The sequence below is a fragment of the Mustela nivalis genome (genome assembly GCF_964662115.1).
Source record: "Mustela nivalis genome assembly, chromosome: 4".
NCBI classification, from domain to species: Eukaryota; Metazoa; Chordata; class Mammalia; order Carnivora; family Mustelidae; genus Mustela; species Mustela nivalis.
The window spans coordinates 36,680,776-36,698,115 of NC_139023.1; the positions used below are offsets into that span (position 1 = coordinate 36,680,776).

Below are 17,340 nucleotides of genomic sequence, written 5' to 3' on the forward strand. Positions count from 1 at the left end.
GATACAGTGGGGAGAGAAAACAGACAACCCTGAGGGGGATAGCCTTTATGGCACTTCGAGTCCAGTGGAGGATGGTGGACATGAAGCCCAGAGTCCCACAGATGGATGGATTATGAGTGTTTTCAGTCCCATGAAGGAGAATAACATGGCACAATGAAAGCAAACTATCAGGAGGGCTACCCCATTTGGAGAAGTCAGGGAAGGCTTTCCTAAGGAGGTGACTCGTAGGCAGTGATCTGATGGAAGAAGCGGGGTTGGGGTGGGCCCTGAATATGCCAGGACAGGCTGGCCAGAAACTGAAAACATTTCAATGTGCTAGCCTCAGCTCCAACATCAAACAAAACCCGGAACGTATGTGTATTCTCTACTGTGACTATTAAGGAAGGTGGGAACTGTATTTTTAAGTGGTGCCTTTTAGAACTCGTGATGATGATTTTTTTTTCGGGAATGATAGCCATCAATCAAAAGCAACAACTCTAGTAAAAACGATCTGTTTATAGCCATCAGCATGGAGGGAGCTGTGCCATAGTCATCAGTCCATGTTATGAAGGGTTTTGATCAGACAGGCTGGTTAAGGAGGCCAAAGGAGTTTATACAACATGTATCTACTCTTCTTTTAATGTCGACGAGTCAAGATGTAAGAAATCCCCAGAAAGCAACCTTTGGCTCATCTCTTTTCCGGTATCTACGTACCATGCTAGGAGGCACCTTGGATGAACTGGGCACTACCTTCCATGGACCAGGAGAAAGGAAGTGTCAGTTGTATACCTAATGGCTGATAACCAGACACTGCATCGTCCCCTCTGACTCCCAGGAAACAAATCAACATAACTGTCACTGTTACCACCTCCATGGAAACAATGTGCAATCAGGAGTGTTGATTACAAATGCTTTGTAAAAAGACATAGAGACAAACCAAGTCGGTAGAACCCATCTAAGCTTCGCTCAGGGCGGGAAAAAAAGAAGCTGTCCATAATGCCTATTGATGGTATAGACTTCATAAATAGACCTGAAAAAATGAGTCATGTGAGACAAAGTCAACTCTATAGAGTTCTTTCTAGACGCTAGGGGCGTCCTCATGATTTTGGGGGGACTTTTATTGATAATTTCTGATATTTATTGGCCTATAAATATTATAAACTTCCCATTCCTTATCAGAATACAATAATTGTTTTCTCTCCTTGCATTTTTCTAAGTATCCTAAAGTTTAACTGGTCATGGCACCCGATGGAGATAACATTAGGAGAGTACCAGCCCTGAGGGTGATCATTCTTGAGAAGTAAATCCCCATTCAGTTTTACTATTCACAGTTGGGCACTATTTTGGGGTCTATTGTATTTCTCTTCCTCTCCTGTTCTTTATAAAGGAGAAAGTAGGTGTGTGAAAATTAGGGGCACCTGGGTAGCTCAGTTGGTTAAACAGCTGACCGTTGATGTTGGCTCAGGTCATGATCTCAGAGTCATGGGATGGAGCCCTGTGTCGAGCTCCAGTCTCAGTGCAGAGTCTGCTTAAGATTGTCTCTCCCTTTAATTCTGTCCCTCCCCCTACTCGTGTGTGTATGGGTGTGTGTGTGCACGTGTGCGTGTGTGTGCTCTCTCAGTAAATAAATAAATCTTAAGAAAAAGTGTGAAAAACTACTTTCAGCTATAAAGAGTTCACCTTTCCAGACTTTTCCTGGTATTCTTATTCCAATATTTCTGAAAATATTAAAGTAATACAGATGTAGTAGTAATCCATTTCATAGAATTGGCACTTCTCCAGCCATTTTAATTGTGTAGACATGATCTCAAAATGAGTTTGAAATGTAAAATCAATAACATTGCTACGAGCATGCATATCTTTAAGAGATGTCCCCCAACCAGAAAACAGCCCACTTGTTGTAGTTCATACGACATAGTATAAACTTATTTATTTATAGATGGCTGGCTACATGGACAGAGCTTTTTAGTGTAGAGAAAATTAGGAGAAAGTGTTTTCCTGTGTAATACGTGAACCCTGGAGCTGCGTGATTCTAAAGAGGATGTGCTCCCCAAACCGGGTCTCTTGCATCAAGAATAAGAAAGCTTTGGGCCACTTGGGTGGCTTAGTCGGTTAAGTGTCTTCCTTTGGCTCAGGTCATGATCCCAGGGTCCTCTCCCTCCACCTGCCACTTCCCCTGCTTGTGCGCACACACTCTCTCTCTGTCAAATAATAATAAAGACAATCTTAAAAAGAAATAGGAAAGTTTTGTTCTGGGCATTTTCTTCAAATACAGCACATTTTAAGGACCATGGTAGTTTTGTTCTTGATAAAAATGAAGAATCAGAGTCCCAAAATTGGATAAAAACCCCTCCAAAGCAATAAGGAGATTTGTCAGTCTGTATATTCTAAAGATAGTACTTATTTTTGCCAATTTATTATTTTCAGGGACACCTAAAATAAGACCTCACTTTTTCTAGTTTGTCAAGAATGAATTTGTCAAAATTACTTATAGTTGCCCTGAGCTTGAAGTACATGTATACAGGGAGAATGATATCTAGTGCCTATTAGGTTTCTCACTTTGTCATGCCACTCACGAAACCAATCTGAAAACCCAACTGCTATTGCTTTTTCCTCAATAACTCTTCACAATCACTTTTTAAGATTGTATTCATTTATTTATTTTAGAGGTTCAGGGGAGGGGCAGAGGAAGGAGAGAGAATTTTTTTTTAAAGATTTTATTTATTTATTTGACAGAGATCACAAGTAGGCAGAGAGGCAGGCAGAGAGAGGAGGAAGCAGGCTCCCTGCTGAGCAGAGAGCCGGACATGGGCCTCGATCCCAGGACCCTGGGATCATGACCTGAGCCGAAGGCAGCGGCTTTAACCCACTGAGCCACCCAGACACCCAGGAGAGAGACTCTTAAGCAGACTCCTTGCTGAGTGCAGAATCCAATGTGATGCTGGGCTTGATCTCACGACACCACCACGCCCCTCCTGCACCGCCCCCTGAGGAGATCATGAAATCAAGAGTCCATGCTTAACCTACTGAGCCACCCAGGTGCCCCTTCACTATCAATTTTAAAAATAAATGTTATGTATCTGATTATTTTTACTCAATAGTCTTTGTCCCCTAGAAAGTACCACTGATACATTCCTTTAGCTCTGCGGTTTCCTGTGCATCCCTAATAAATAAATAAATAAATAATAATTAAAAAAAAAATAAAGCCTCCTTTCTATGGCTAAGAAAGGCTGACAGATGAGTCTCTGGCCGTAGATTTTTATTTTAAGGTTAAATTAGATGCTGCCACTCCCTTACTTCCTTATTTCTCAACTTCCAGTGGCTTCCCAGCTTACCCAGAATAAAACATGAGGTTCTTATTATGTTTTTCTCTCTCTTTCCCCAGGCCTGGCTACCTTCTTCCTGCTCCTAGAACTTACTAAGCACATTTCTGTCTCAGGGATCTTGAATCTGGTAATCCCTCTGCTTGGAATTCTCTGCCCGAGATAGAGCACAGCCAGCTCTGACAATTTCTGTCATTCAGCTCAAAGTTCTCTCCTGATGGCCCACTCCTTCTACACCTGGAACCCCACATCCTTCCTTAACCCCTCTTACTCTGTCTTGTTTGTTCATATTGCGTAACTTTTCTGAAACGATCCTCTTCATTTATTTGATTACTTGCCTATCATTTATTCTCCCCCCCCCCCCCACTAAAAAATAAGTTCTGAGAGAGAGAGACACCTTGCTTTCTTGTTCACTGGTGTATCCCCAGTGCCTGGCACATAGCAGGCTCTCCATAAATGTTTGCTGAGTGAGTGACTGAATGAATGAGTGAACAGAATAAATGAATGAACTCAGAACACTGACAGAGTCTGGTTTAATATACCCAGGCTCCTCTAACTTCTGTTTTTAAAATCACGTGTTCTGGAGAAGTCCTCAAATTAAGTGAAGGCTTATCTGTTGGTTAAAAGAAAAGAACACTTGCCTCTCGAGGAGAAGAACATATTTAGAAAATTAAATTTCATCGGGCAGTAAATGAAATTAAATTTGTAGACCCATAAAAAGGAAGCACTGAATGTGTCTATTACTTATCTGTTCCTTAGTTTATGGACAATGTGTCAAAATTACCTGAGAACAGGTACCTCTTAGCTTGGTTATATTTCATTTTCCCCTTTTCGTGTAACAGTTTTACGGCAGCCTTAAATATCTTCTTGATCTCATCTGATATCTCTTGCCAGGTCTTCTCATTGTCAGCTTTGGCAGGAGGCTGCATCTGTAAAGATGTAAAAAGTGAGACACTAGTCTTAAAATCATCAAAGGAAAAAATAAAGACAAAATTTAAGCACAAGAAAAGCATTATTATTTGAAGGTCTACTATGTGCCAATACTATGGTAGGTGTTTCACAGGCCAGTGCCCCCAGTAACCCTGAACATTAGAAATTATCTCCATGTAATATGTGAATTTGCCCAAATTACACAGAATTTGTTTGTTGGGCTTTTGGTTGTACTATATATTTCCCTTAAAAAAATTTTTTTATTTTAGTTCCAGCTAGTTGTATTAGTTTCAGGTGTACAATAGTGATTGAACACCCATACAATACCTGGTGCTCATCACAAGTACACTTTTTAATCCTCACCCCCTATTTTGCCCTTCCTCCCACTCCCTCTGGTGACCATCAGTTTGTTCTCTGTACTTAGGAGTCCATTTCTTGGTCTCTCTCTCTCTCTCCTTCCCCTATTCCCTCCCCCTCTTTCTTTTTCCCTTTGCTCATTTGGTTTGTTTCCTAAATTCCACATATGATTGAAATCGTATGGTATTTGTCTTTCTCTTACTTATTTCACTTAGCATAATAATCTCTAGCTCCATCCATGTCATTGCAGATGGGAAGATTTCATTTTTTATGGCTAAATAATATTCCATTTTATATGTACCACAGCCTCTTTATCCATTCATCAATCCATGGACATTCAGGTTGCTTCCATATCTTGGCTATTGTAAATAATGCTGCTATAAAAATAGGGATGCAAGTTTCTCTTTAAGTATCTCTTTGAATTAATATTCTGTATTTTGGGGGCAAATATCCAGTAGTGTGATTGCTGGATAATACAGTAGTTCTATTTTCAACTTTTTTAAGGAACCTCTATACTGTTTTCCAGAGTGTGCTGCCCTACTTTGCATTCTTACCAGTAGTGCAAAAGGGTTTCCCTTTCTCCACATCCTTGCCAACACCTGTTGTTTCTTGTTTTGTTGGTTTTAGCCATTTTGACATGTGTGAGGTAATATTTCATTGTGGTTTTGATTTGCATTTCCCTTATGATGAGTGATGCTGAGGATCTTTTCATGTGTCTGTTGACCATTTGTATATCTTCTTTGGAGAAATGTCTGTTTATGTCCACTGCCCATTTTTTAATTGGATTATTTGTTCTTTGGGTCTTGAATTTTATAAGTTCTTCATACATGTTGGGTATCAGTCCTTTATTGGTAAGTCATTTGCAAATATCTTCTCCCATTCCATAGGTCGCCTTTTAATTTTATTGATTGTTTTCTTTCTTGTGCAGAAGCTTTTTATTTTGATATGGTCCTAAATAGTTTATTTTTCCTTTTGTTTCCCTTGCCTCAGGAACATACCCAGAAAAGAGTTGCTGTGACTGATATCAAAGAGGATATTGCCTATGTTTTCTTCAAGGAGTTTATGGATTCAGGTCTCACATTTAGGTCTTTAATCAATTTTGAATGTATTTTTGTGTATGGTGTAAGAAAGTGGTCCCATTTCTTTCTTTTACATGTTGCTGTCCAGTTTTCCCAACACCATTTGTTGAAGAGACTGTCCTTTTCCTACTGGATATTCTTTCCTGCTTTGTTGAAAATCAATTGATCATATAGTTCTGGGTTTATACCTGTATTTTCTATTCTGTTCCATTGATTTATGGGTCTGGTTTTGTGCCAGTACCATACTATTTTGATCACTATAGCTTTGTAATATAACTTGAAGTCCAAACTTGTGATGCCTTCAGCTTTGCTTTTCCTTTTCAATGTTGCTTTAGTTATTCAGGGTATTTTGTGGTTCTATGTAGATTTTAGAATTGTTTGTTCTAGTTCTGTAAAAAACGCATTGGTAATTTGATAGGGATTGCATTAAATGTGTAGGTTGCTTTGGATAGCATAGACATTTTAACAATATTTGTTAACCCATGAGCACGGAATGTCTTTCCATTTCTTTGTGTCATCTTCAATTTCTTTCATCAATGCTTTATAGTTTTCATAGTATAGTTCTTCTACCTCTTTGGTTAGGTTTATTCCTTGGTATCTTATTATTTTTGGTGCAATTATAAATGGGATTTTTTTCTTAGTTTCTCTTTCTGTTTCTTCATTATTGGTTTATAGAAATGTAACAGATTTCTGTACATTGATTTTGTATCCTGTGGCTTTACTGAATTTATGTACCAGTTCTAGCAGTTTTCTGGTTGAGTCTTTCGGGTTTTCTCTATATAGTAATACATCATCTGCAAATAGTGAAAGTTTGATTTTTTCCTTACTAATTTGCCTTTTATTTCTTTTTCTTGTCTGATTGCTGTGGCTAGGACTCTCCGTACTGTGTTGAATAAAAGTAGTGAGAGTGGACAATCTTACCTTTTTTCTCACCTTAGAGGAAAACCTCACTTTTTCCCCATAGAGGGTGATATTAGCTATGGGTTTTTCATATACGGCTTTTAAATGTACTTTGTTGAGGGTTTTTATCATGAATGGATGCTGTGCTTTATCAAATGCTTTTTCTGTATCTACTGAAATGACCATATGGTTCCTATCCTTTTTCTTATTAATGTGGTATATCATGTTGATTGATTTGTGAATACTGAACCACACTTGCAACCCAGGAATGAATCCCACTTGATTGTGGTGACTGATCTTTTTAATGTATTGTTGAATTCAGTTTGCTATTATTTTATTGAGGATTTTTGTATCCATGTTCATTAGTGATATTAGCCGGTAGTTCTTTCCTTTAGTGGTGTCTTTATCCAGTTTTGGTATCAGGATAATAGTGGCCTCATTGAATAAGTTTGGAAGTTTTCTTTCTATTTCTAGTTTTTGGAATAGTTTGAGAATAGGTATTAATTCTTCTTTAAATGTTTGGAAATGGTCCCCTGTGAAACCATCTGGCTCTGGACTTTTGTTTGTTGGGAGTTTTTTTTTGTTGTTTTCTGATACCCTTCTATCTATCCTTCCTTCCTTCCTTCCTTCCTTCCTTCCTTCCTTCCTTCCTTCCTTTTCTTTTCCTTTCTTTTCTTTTCTTTCTTTCTTTTTTTTTTTTTTTGGATTCTATTTCATTGCTGGTTAACAGTCTGAAAATTTTCTATTTCTTCCATTTCAGTTTTGGTAGTTTAAATGGTTCTAGAATTTATCCATTTCTTCTAGGTTATCCAATTTGTTGGCACATATTTTTTCATAATGTTCTTTTATAATTGTTTATATTTCTGTGGTATCAGTTATTATTTCCTCTCTCTCATTTGTGATTTTATTTATTTAGTCCTTTCTCTATTTTTTCTTGATAAGTCTGGATAGAGGTTTATCAATTTTACTGAGTTTTTTCAAAGGACAAGTTCGTAGTTTCGTTACTCTGTTCTATTTGTGTGTGTGTGTGTGTGTGTGTGTGTGTGTGTGTGGTTTTTGTTTGTTTGTTTATTTGTTTTTAGTTTCTATATAATTTATCTGCCTTTATCTACTATTTCTTTTCTTCTGCTAGCTTTAGGTTTTGTTTGTTTTTCTTTCTCAAGCTCCTTTAGATGTAAAGTTAGGTTGTTTATTTGAGATTTTTCTTGTTTCTTGAGGTAGACTATGTTGTTAAAACTTCCCTTTTATGTATTTTTTATTTCTTCTTTTATTTGCTGATTGATCCATTCATTGTTTAGTAACATGCTATTTAACCTCCTTGTATTTGTGGTCTTTCCAGATTTTTGCTTGTAATTGACTTCAAGTTTCATAGCATTGTGGTCAGAAAAGTTGCATGCTATGACTTCAATATTCTTGTATTTTTAAATTTTTTTTGTGGGATAGTATATGATTTATTCTGGAGAATGTTCCATTTTCACACATGAAGAGCATGTGTGTTCTGCTGTGTTAAGATGGAATATCTGAATATATCTGTTAAATCCATCTGTTCCAGTGTATCATTCAAAGCCATTGTTTTGTGGTTAACTTTCTGTGTAGATGATCTGTGCATTGATGTAAGTGGGGTGTCAAAGTCCCCCACTATTATTGTGTTATTATCTATTAGTTCCTTTTATTTGTTATGAATGATTTTATGTGTTTGAGTGCTTCTCTGTTGGGTGCATAAGTATTTACAATTCTTATATCTTCTTGTTGGATTGTCCTTTTTATTATTACATGGGGACCTTCTTTTTCTCCTGTTACAGTCTTTGTTTAAAGTCCAATATAAATATCGCTAGTCTGGCTTTCTTTTGACATACATTTGCATAATAGATCTTTCTCTATCCCTTCACTTTCAATCTGCAGGTGTCTTTAGATCTAAAATGAGTCTCTTTTAGGCAGCATACATATGGGTCTTGTTTTTCATCTATTCTGTCACCTTTCTTTTGATTGGAGCACTTAGTCTATTTACATTCAAAGTAATTATTAATAGATACGTATTTATTACCATTATAGTATGCATTTTGTGGTTGCTTCTAAAGAGTTTCTCTGATCCTTCCTTATCTTTTTTCATGTTTTGCTGATTTTCTTCAGTGATATATTTGGATTTCCTTCTCTTTATTCCTTGCATATTTATTAGTGGTTTTGATTTGTGGTTACCATTAGGTTTGTATATAACCTCATTTCATATAGCAATCTATATTCAATTGATGATCATTTAAGTTTGAACCCATTCTTTTTTCCTGTCCTCCCCATATTTTAGGTATATGTATTATATTTTATATCCTTTTTTGTTGAATTCCTTGGCTGATTTTTTTAATAGAAATATTCACATTTACTGCTTTTATTTTTCTTACCTTTATGCTGTCAATTTTGGTCTCTTTCCTCCACTCAAAAAGCCCCTTTTAATATTTCATGGAGGGCTGGTTTAGTGGTCATGAACTCCTTTAGTTTGTGTGTTTCTGGGAAACTCTTTACCGCTCCTATTATGAATGATAGCCATGCTGGAAAGAATATTCTTATCTGAAGATCTTTCCCATTTAGCACTTTGAATATATCATGCCACTTTCCTTTGGCTTGCAAAGTTTCTTTTGAAAAACCTCATGCTAGCTCTGTGGGTTTTCCCTTGTAAGTTACTGATTTCTTTTGTCTTGCTGCTTAAAAAAAATTTTTTTTAATCACTAGATTTTGCCAATTTAATTACACCATGTCTTAGTGTGGGTATGCTTTTGTTGACTTTGATGGGTGTTCCCTGTGTCTCCGGGATCTAGATTTGTTTCCTTCTCCAGATTAGGGAAATGTTCATCTACTAGTTCTTCAAATAAATTTTCTGTCCCCTTTTCTCTCTCTTCTTCTTCTCAGATCCATATTATATGAATGATAATTAGGTTTGATGGAATCACTGAATTCCCTAAGTCTATTCTCATTTTGCATAATTCTTTTTTTTTTCTCTTTTGTTGGACTTGATTCCTTTCTATTAGTCTGTCTTCTAGGTCAGTAATTCATTCCTCTGCTTCTTCCATCCTGGTGTTCATTCCATCAAGTGTGTTTCTCATTTCATTTATTGAACCCTTTATGTTATCTGCTATGTTATTCCTTATCTCTGTGTTATAGGTTTCACTTATGTCTTCCACTCTTTTCTCAGTTCCAGTGAATATCCTTATGGTCATTGCTTTAAATCCTCTATCAGGCATATTACTTAGATCTGTTTCACTTAGAAATAAGGTTGGGACCTTGTCCTATTCTTTCACTTGGGGTAAATTTCTTTGTCTCCTCATTTTGTCTGCATTTTTGTGTCTGTTTCTCTGTGTGAAGAAAGTCAGCTATGTCTTCTGCTCTTGAAAGTAGTGACTCTATGAAGAAGAGATCCTGGAGTCCCCTGTAGCGCAGTGGTCCGTGTTCACCAGAACTTGATCCTTCAGGAGAGTATACTGTCTGTGTTGCTTATGCCCTGCTGTTGTGTTGGAATCACTTTTCCTTTCAATGCAATCATCTGCACTGTCTCATTGTCTGATGTGGGCTGTGCTTGCCCTCAGTGGTATTAGTGGGACCCAGACAGACCAGTTCTTAGGGGGCAAGACCGCTGGGGAAATTGAGATCGGGGTGGTGGTATTAGCAAAATTTGGGCTGGGCCTCTAGTCATAGGCCAGATCTCCAAAGTGCTAAGGGCTACATCCTGGGGTGGCTAGGGACAAGATGCTGGGGGGCAGTTGTGTGATGATGGTTAGATATGCCTGGGCCTGGTGTGAGATGATGGCTGGGGGTAAATGGCTGGGCATGGTGTGTTGACAGCTGTGGACAAGGTGACAATGTGGCGTGTGCATGGCTTTAACAAAATCTGTCTTAAGCTTAGGGCCGAGGCTAGCAGTTTTGGAGTGGGCGAGTCCTCAGGAGAACTTGTGGTCATGGTGCACTGCTAGCAGATTGGGTAGCAAGTCCCTCTTGGGGTTTGATACAAATGTCATAACAAAATGATGTCTTTAGTATCCTCTAAAGAGAACAGGAAGTTAAAGGACAGGTGCTTTTATGTTTCCACTTAATTGTCTTTAATTGTCTCTTATTTGTTTCTGATTCTCTAGGAAATCAAATGGGAGCACCACCAACCAAACAAGTAACACTTATAGAGTCTTGGTGATGGTATTATTCATGCATTCACTTATTTAACAATAACTTATGAAGAAATATCAGGTGGGACTTAGAGAATAACTTACATTTCCCTGGAGGATCTTAGAATGACACAGGAACACCCCAAGCCAAATAGTAACATATAAGCAAGGGTTCCCAAACCACTGTCTAAACCTGGTTTCTTAAGATATTAGGATTTTTGATATCTACATTTACCAGCAATACATAGACTCCTGGAATATTTAACTGAGGAATGGTTTGGATTTACCCTAAGATTCCTAGCCATAGACACAGATTTTTGCAGATAAATACTTTGAATAATGCATGGGGGGGGGAGAAAAATTAAGGATCCTGACATGATTTCATATTGCATGCAGAAAATGCTGTATGCTATATATCAGAATGACAAATACTCAAGGTTATTAAATGAACTGTTGCCAAGTCAGAGCTGTCCTCTCAGAGATGCCTTGGTACTGGGTGTATTAAGGATGTTCTCTTTGGAAGAGGGATGGATATCTATGCCTTCTTTTCAATCTCTCTAGGAATCCCATGCAAGGAAGAGGCCCACCCCTTTTCTCTTCCTCCTTTATTCTGTTTCAGGGAGGGGATACATGGTAAATACAGTTAGGAACCAAGTTGGAGAGGAGACATTGATGCGATTTCCATCATGCAAAGGCATGAATCAACCTCACTCCAGGATTCTACATAAGATACAAGAATATAAACTATGTATGAAATATTAAAGGAAAAATAATTGAATTAAAAAATGAGAGACTTTAAAAATAGCTAGGCAGATTTGAAAAAGCCCTCTCCTCCCAAAAACTTTCACAAATCAAAAATATAACTGTTGAAAGCTTAATGCATGAACAGAGTGGACAGAGCTGAAAAAAAAATTCTGAATTGGAAAAGACCTAAAATAGTCTTCTGGACAGCAGCATGGAGAGCTAAGGAAATTGGTAATATGGAAGAGAATCAAGACATGGAGGACAGACTGAGATGGTCCAGTGTAAACTCAGTTACAGTACAAAAAAGAAGGAACAGAGGGAATAGAGGAAAGACATTATTTGATGAGATGATAACTGAGAACTTTCCAGAACAGATAGAATACATGAATTCACGAATATAGCAAGCATGACATATTCCAGTAATTCAGAATATTGTAGGCAATATTATAGGCAAAATGGAAAAAATAAGAGTATTTTCAGGTAAGCACAGTTTATCACAGTTTATCACCAATAGACCTCCATTAGTGGAGCTTCCAAAGGAAGGAAATAACTCCAGAAGGAGAGTCTGAGAGGCCAAAAAGAAAGGTAAGTCAAAAATTGGCAAGTTTCTTAGCTTTGGATTTTGTTGTTACAAAGAAATGTAGGGTCCAGGGAAGAGTAATTTTCTGTCTGCTGTGCCTTTTCTGTGGATGGCCGATGGCTAAAAGTAATAGACACGAACATATTTTGGAGAGAAAGATAACTCACTGCATTTTTATTGCTTTTCAGCATTTCCGATTTAGGTCTGAGGTAATAAGCTGCCGGCACTGAGTTCTCATCGCGACAGTACCACTCTTCCAGAAGCTTGGTGTCCAGCTTTGCCTCTACGGCAGCATCCAAAATCATTTCAAACTCTGAGGCTTCAACTTCTCCAGGTATTCGAATGTTCCCATACTTTTCACCTAACAGTCCCTGTGTATCCACAAGAAAGTTCAGGTTAGTGTATCACCAAGAAAACTCATTTTAGTATTCACACTGTGTAGTTCAATTTAATATTTATTGAATAGTAAATAGAAACAAGATACATTGTTCTATCACTTTTCTCTTTTAATCATGGTGGATATCTTTTTTCCATGCATTAGTTAATAAGTAGTTAATTATGTTGTAGTTATAATAAATTCATGTAATGAAAATAGAGATTGCATATCACATCGGACAGATCCAAAATACAGTTTTATAACAAGTTTATTTCCCCAAAGTTTACAAAATACAACAAAAGTTGTTCTACTCTGAGATTTTCGTTAGTCCGTGACAAAGATGAAAGGCATGCTGGGCAAACATGTAAACTCTAAAAAAAATTGCTTTGTGATGAGTTAGATTTTTGAAGGTACAAATGAAAGTAGAAAATCACTGAATGGGATACTACTATGGACCCCCTGTAACTAAAAATATAGGTAAGATATCACTTTCCTTTTATTAAACTGGGAAAGGAAAACATGCTTGGTGTTATGTGAAAGTGTGAGAAGATCCCCGCACAGTGCTGGTGGGTGTGTAATTTGATCCAATATTTCACTGAAGAGTATTCTGGCAGAATGTATTAAAAGCCTTCAAAATCTATATAACTGTGGACTTGGCAATTTTTCTTCTGGGAAATTGTCTTTAGAAAATAATTAAGGACGTGCATAAAGATTTACCAGAATATTTATGCTGATACCGTTTTAACAGGAAGGACTTGGCAAAACAACCTAAGTGTCCTGCAAATGGGAACATTTAAATGTACCATAGTACCTCTATTCAGAGGATACAGCAAATCGTGTTCTAGAACTGTATTGACGTAGAAAGATTTTTTTCAGGTTTTTATTTAAGTTCTAATTAGTTAACATACAGTGTAATATTAGTTTCCTGTGTAGAATTTAGTGATTTATCACTTATATACAACACCCAGGGCTCATCACAAGAGCCCTCTTTCTTCCCCATCACTCATTTAACCCATCGCCCCGCCACCTTCCCTCCATCAGTTTGTTGTTTATAGTTGAGTCTGTTTTCTGGTTTGCCTCTATTTTTTCCTTTTTCTCCCTATGTTCATTTGTTTTGTTTCTTAAATTCCACTTATGAGTGAAATCATATGGTATTTGTCTTTCTCTGACTGACTTATTTTGTCTATCGTAATACTATCTAGCTCCATCCATGTCAATGCAAATGGAAAGATTTCATTCTTTTTTATGGCTGAGTAATATTCTGGTGTGTGTGTGTACCCATCTTCTTTACCCATTCATCTAGCTGATGGACATTTGGGCTTTTTTCATAATTTGGCTATTGTTGCTAATGCTGCTATAAATATTGGGGTGCATCCCTTCCAATCAGTATTTTTGTATCCTTTGGATAAATACCTAGTAGTGCAATTGCTGGATCATATAAGATGTTTATAGGGGTGCCTGGGTGGCTCAGTTGTTTAAAGCCTCTGCCTTTGGCTCAGGTCATAATCCTGGGGTCCTGGGATTGAGACCCACATCGGACTCTCTGCTTATCAGGGAGCCTGCTTCCTCCTCTCTCTCTCTCTGCCTACCTCTCTGTCTACTGGTGATCTCTGTCTGTCAAATAAATAGATAAAATCTTAAAAAAAAGAAGATGTTTATAAAATACTATTAAGTGAAAAGGTATGTTACATAGTATGTATAAGATGATTCTAATGTTTTATATATATATTACATATATATATACCTGCACAAGAGAAGATTGTATATGTAATTAATATAAACATATACATAAGAAAAATTTATAAGATGCACAGCAGTATCATCGATGGCTATCTTTGGGTGGCTTTACATTTACTTAGGTTGTTTTTAAAATTTTTTAAAAGTTTATTTATTTTTTTAGTGATCTCTACACCCAATGTGGGACTTGAACTCACCATCCTGAGACCAAGAGTCACATGTTCCACTGACTGAGCCAGTCAGGCGCCCCTGAATTTATTGCTTTTTTTTATTAAAACTTTTTTTTTGTAGCACACATTATTATTTTGTAGTCAGAGAAACAACAGGCACTGAAAGATTTTAAATCTAGTGATGCTGTCTATGCTGCTTTGTGGAACAACACTTCTCAAGCTTCCTCTAGAAGTCTGTTTAAGCCTGTGGTTCTCAAAGCGTGGTCCTCAGACCAGCAGCATTAGCAACACCTGAGACTTACTAGTTCTGTAAATCCCCAGGTCCTAGTGCAGACCCATGAGTCAGAAACTCAGGGGGTCTTGCTGAGCAATCGGTGCTTTAGCAGGTCGTCCAGGTGGCTGAACCACTGGTTTAAGCTAATAAAAGTATTACCTTATATAGCATCTGGTATTTCAATTACTCTTCAATGCCTAGTAGAAACAAGGAAAGGACATACTGGAACCCTATGCCATCCAAGACAGCTTGGTTTGCTTTATGGTGTCCATGGGAAGGTTTCTCTTTAATCTGTGGGAACCTTCATCCTTTCGTCCCGTTGCCTAGCACCTTTATCATAAGCTTCAAGCTCTGTTCCCCATTGGAAAGTGAATTGAGGTTTGGCTTCCTTGGGGGGCACTTCTTACTATGTTTACCACCTATCGCTGTAATATCCACAGTGTTTTTTTTTGCCTCATACAGATAAGTGAAAGAACAAAAGTCCAGGGTAGATCTGTGTTCAAGCTAAATTCATAACCTAAACTCTATTGCGAGATGGTAAGCCCCATAAGGGTTGAGGCCTGAGATGCATAGAAAATTAAAAAAAAACAAAAACCTGTTTGTTAAATAAATGAATGAACGAAAATAGAGAATAAATCTTTAGACTGTTCTATTATTTTTTTAAAAAGATTTATTTATTTTAGAGAGAAAGGGGAGGAGGGGGAGGAGAGAGAGAGAGCGAGCAAGCGAGCATCAACAGGAGGAGCAGAGGGACAGAACAGAGAATCTCAAGCAGATTTTGCATGGAGCACAGAGCCTGACGTGGGGTCCATCTCAGTACCCTGAGATCATGACCTGAGCTGAAACCAAGAATTGGGTTCTTAACTAACTGCACCACCCAGGCGCTCCTAGACTGTTCTATTCTTAGCTGAAGCTTCCTCTTGTATTCAGAAATAATATTTCAGATCACAAGAGGTAGAGTAACAATTTGGGAAGGGGCTAGTCTTATCTGCAACCTTCATTTAAGCCTATAGTCTTTTAATAAGTCCTGTCTAAACACATCCCTGGTTGGGCCATGCCTTATCTCCTTGGACATGATCCATCTCATCTAACTGGCTCACTCCCACTGACAGTGGCTAACTGCACTCACCTTTTCAAGCTCAAGTCTCCTCGGTACTAGCCTCAGAGACCAGGCAGGAGGGAGGTACAACTTACTTGTCCTCCTTGGCTACATAAAGGCCCTCTGGAAGGGCCTTGAATGGAGGGACAGCCCCACTTCGTCTCCATTATTTCAGCATGGTAAATGAGGGTCTACCCAGGGTTCTTTTGAAATAAGGGTATTCTAACCCCAACTCACTGTACCAGATTTAGTTTCAATCTGCATTTATTTTGGGCTATTCTTGACAACAGGCTGTATGCAACAAAGATTATGTTATTTTGAATTGTTTCTCACTTTCTGTTTTGTCAAGGAATAATTGACAGACGATGTTGCATTAGTTTCAGCTGTACGGCATAGTGACTCAATGTTTGTATACATTACAAAATGGTCACCACAATAAGGCTGGTTACCATCTGTCATCATGAAAAGTTGTTAGAATATTATGGGCTATATTCCCTATGTTGTACACTGTATCCCCGTGTCTTATTTATTTTCCAGCTGGTAGCTTGTACCTCTCAATCCCCTTTACCCATTTTGTCCATTCCCTCCTCCCTTCCTCTGGCAACCATCATTTTATTCTCACTTTTAATGTTCCTCTTCTGAACTCTCTCATGTTAAACTTGGGTTAATGAGCAGGGATGACCTCCATTCTAGCCAGACTGGGGATTATCCTATTCCTGTTGGCTAGTTCTGGGTAAAGGGTCATCAGCATGTTCAGTCAGGACTGTCTGTCATGAGGAGTGAGGTTTTAGTGTGGGGAAGAGCCATCCAGAAAACCTGCACGGGCAAGGTAGAGAGTAAGAACACTTGGAAGCAGTAGCCGCTGGAGGCGTTCAGCAGAGTTTGGCCATGGGTGGAGGATCTGGTGGACAGCCAGATCATTACATATGGAGTTTAGTAATTGACACTTCTCCATCTAGCCAGCAGCAAAGCCCAGGAATACCATGCACCCAGCTACCAAGATATAGGGCAAGACTGGCTGGATTTGGGGTATGGAGTAGGAAGGAGGACAAAGTAATGTCTTCGTGAGACAAGACTGTGTCCTAGCACAAAACCATCATCACTGCACCCACAATGAACTAATGGCTGGTTCTTTGTCTTTCTGCCCTAAGGCCGGTCCTGGAGTCTAGGGCAGCATCATCAAATCTATGGCTTAGTTTCTAAAGCATGCCCCTTGGATTACCCGCACCTCAGTCACTTGAAGTGCTTGTTAAAATGCAGGTTCCGAGATTGCTTCTCTGACCTAAAGAACACTGTGGTTGGCAGCCCAGGAATATGCATTTTAAAATGAGATTAAAATGAATCTAGAATTTGAGACACTGCTATGGGCAATGCACACGTGGTCTCATGGCTAATAGTAGACATTGAAGGGGCAGGATGAGGAACACAGCAGATTATTAGAAAAATCGAAGGCTACTCCAAAATAATTATTTGAGTGGAACTGCTGGCACCAAATACTACAATTATTTGATCGATATGGTAAGGCAAAATGTATTTTAGAGTAAAGATACTAAAGAAGAAAAAAATCCTCATCCAATTCAAATAGCAAATATATATCGAGCTCTTACTATATATAAAGTGGTAATATAGAACTTTAGAAAAGTAATAATG

General features: G+C 38.1%; 1 protein-coding gene across 2 annotated transcripts in view; it reads right to left on the reverse strand.

The window, feature by feature from the left end:
• NWD2 (NACHT and WD repeat domain containing 2) overlaps positions 1-17,340 on the reverse strand; it is a 181,829-nt gene that overhangs the window by 14,395 nt on the left and 150,094 nt on the right. For both annotated transcript variants that reach the window (XM_082728912.1, XM_082728913.1), the window contains 2 exons: positions 12,202-12,405; positions 4,087-4,231 (listed from right to left, as the gene is read on the reverse strand). In XM_082728912.1, coding sequence (XP_082585038.1) covers positions 4,087-4,231; positions 12,202-12,405 — 349 coding nt within the window. The remainder of the gene's footprint in view (positions 1-4,086; positions 4,232-12,201; positions 12,406-17,340) is intronic.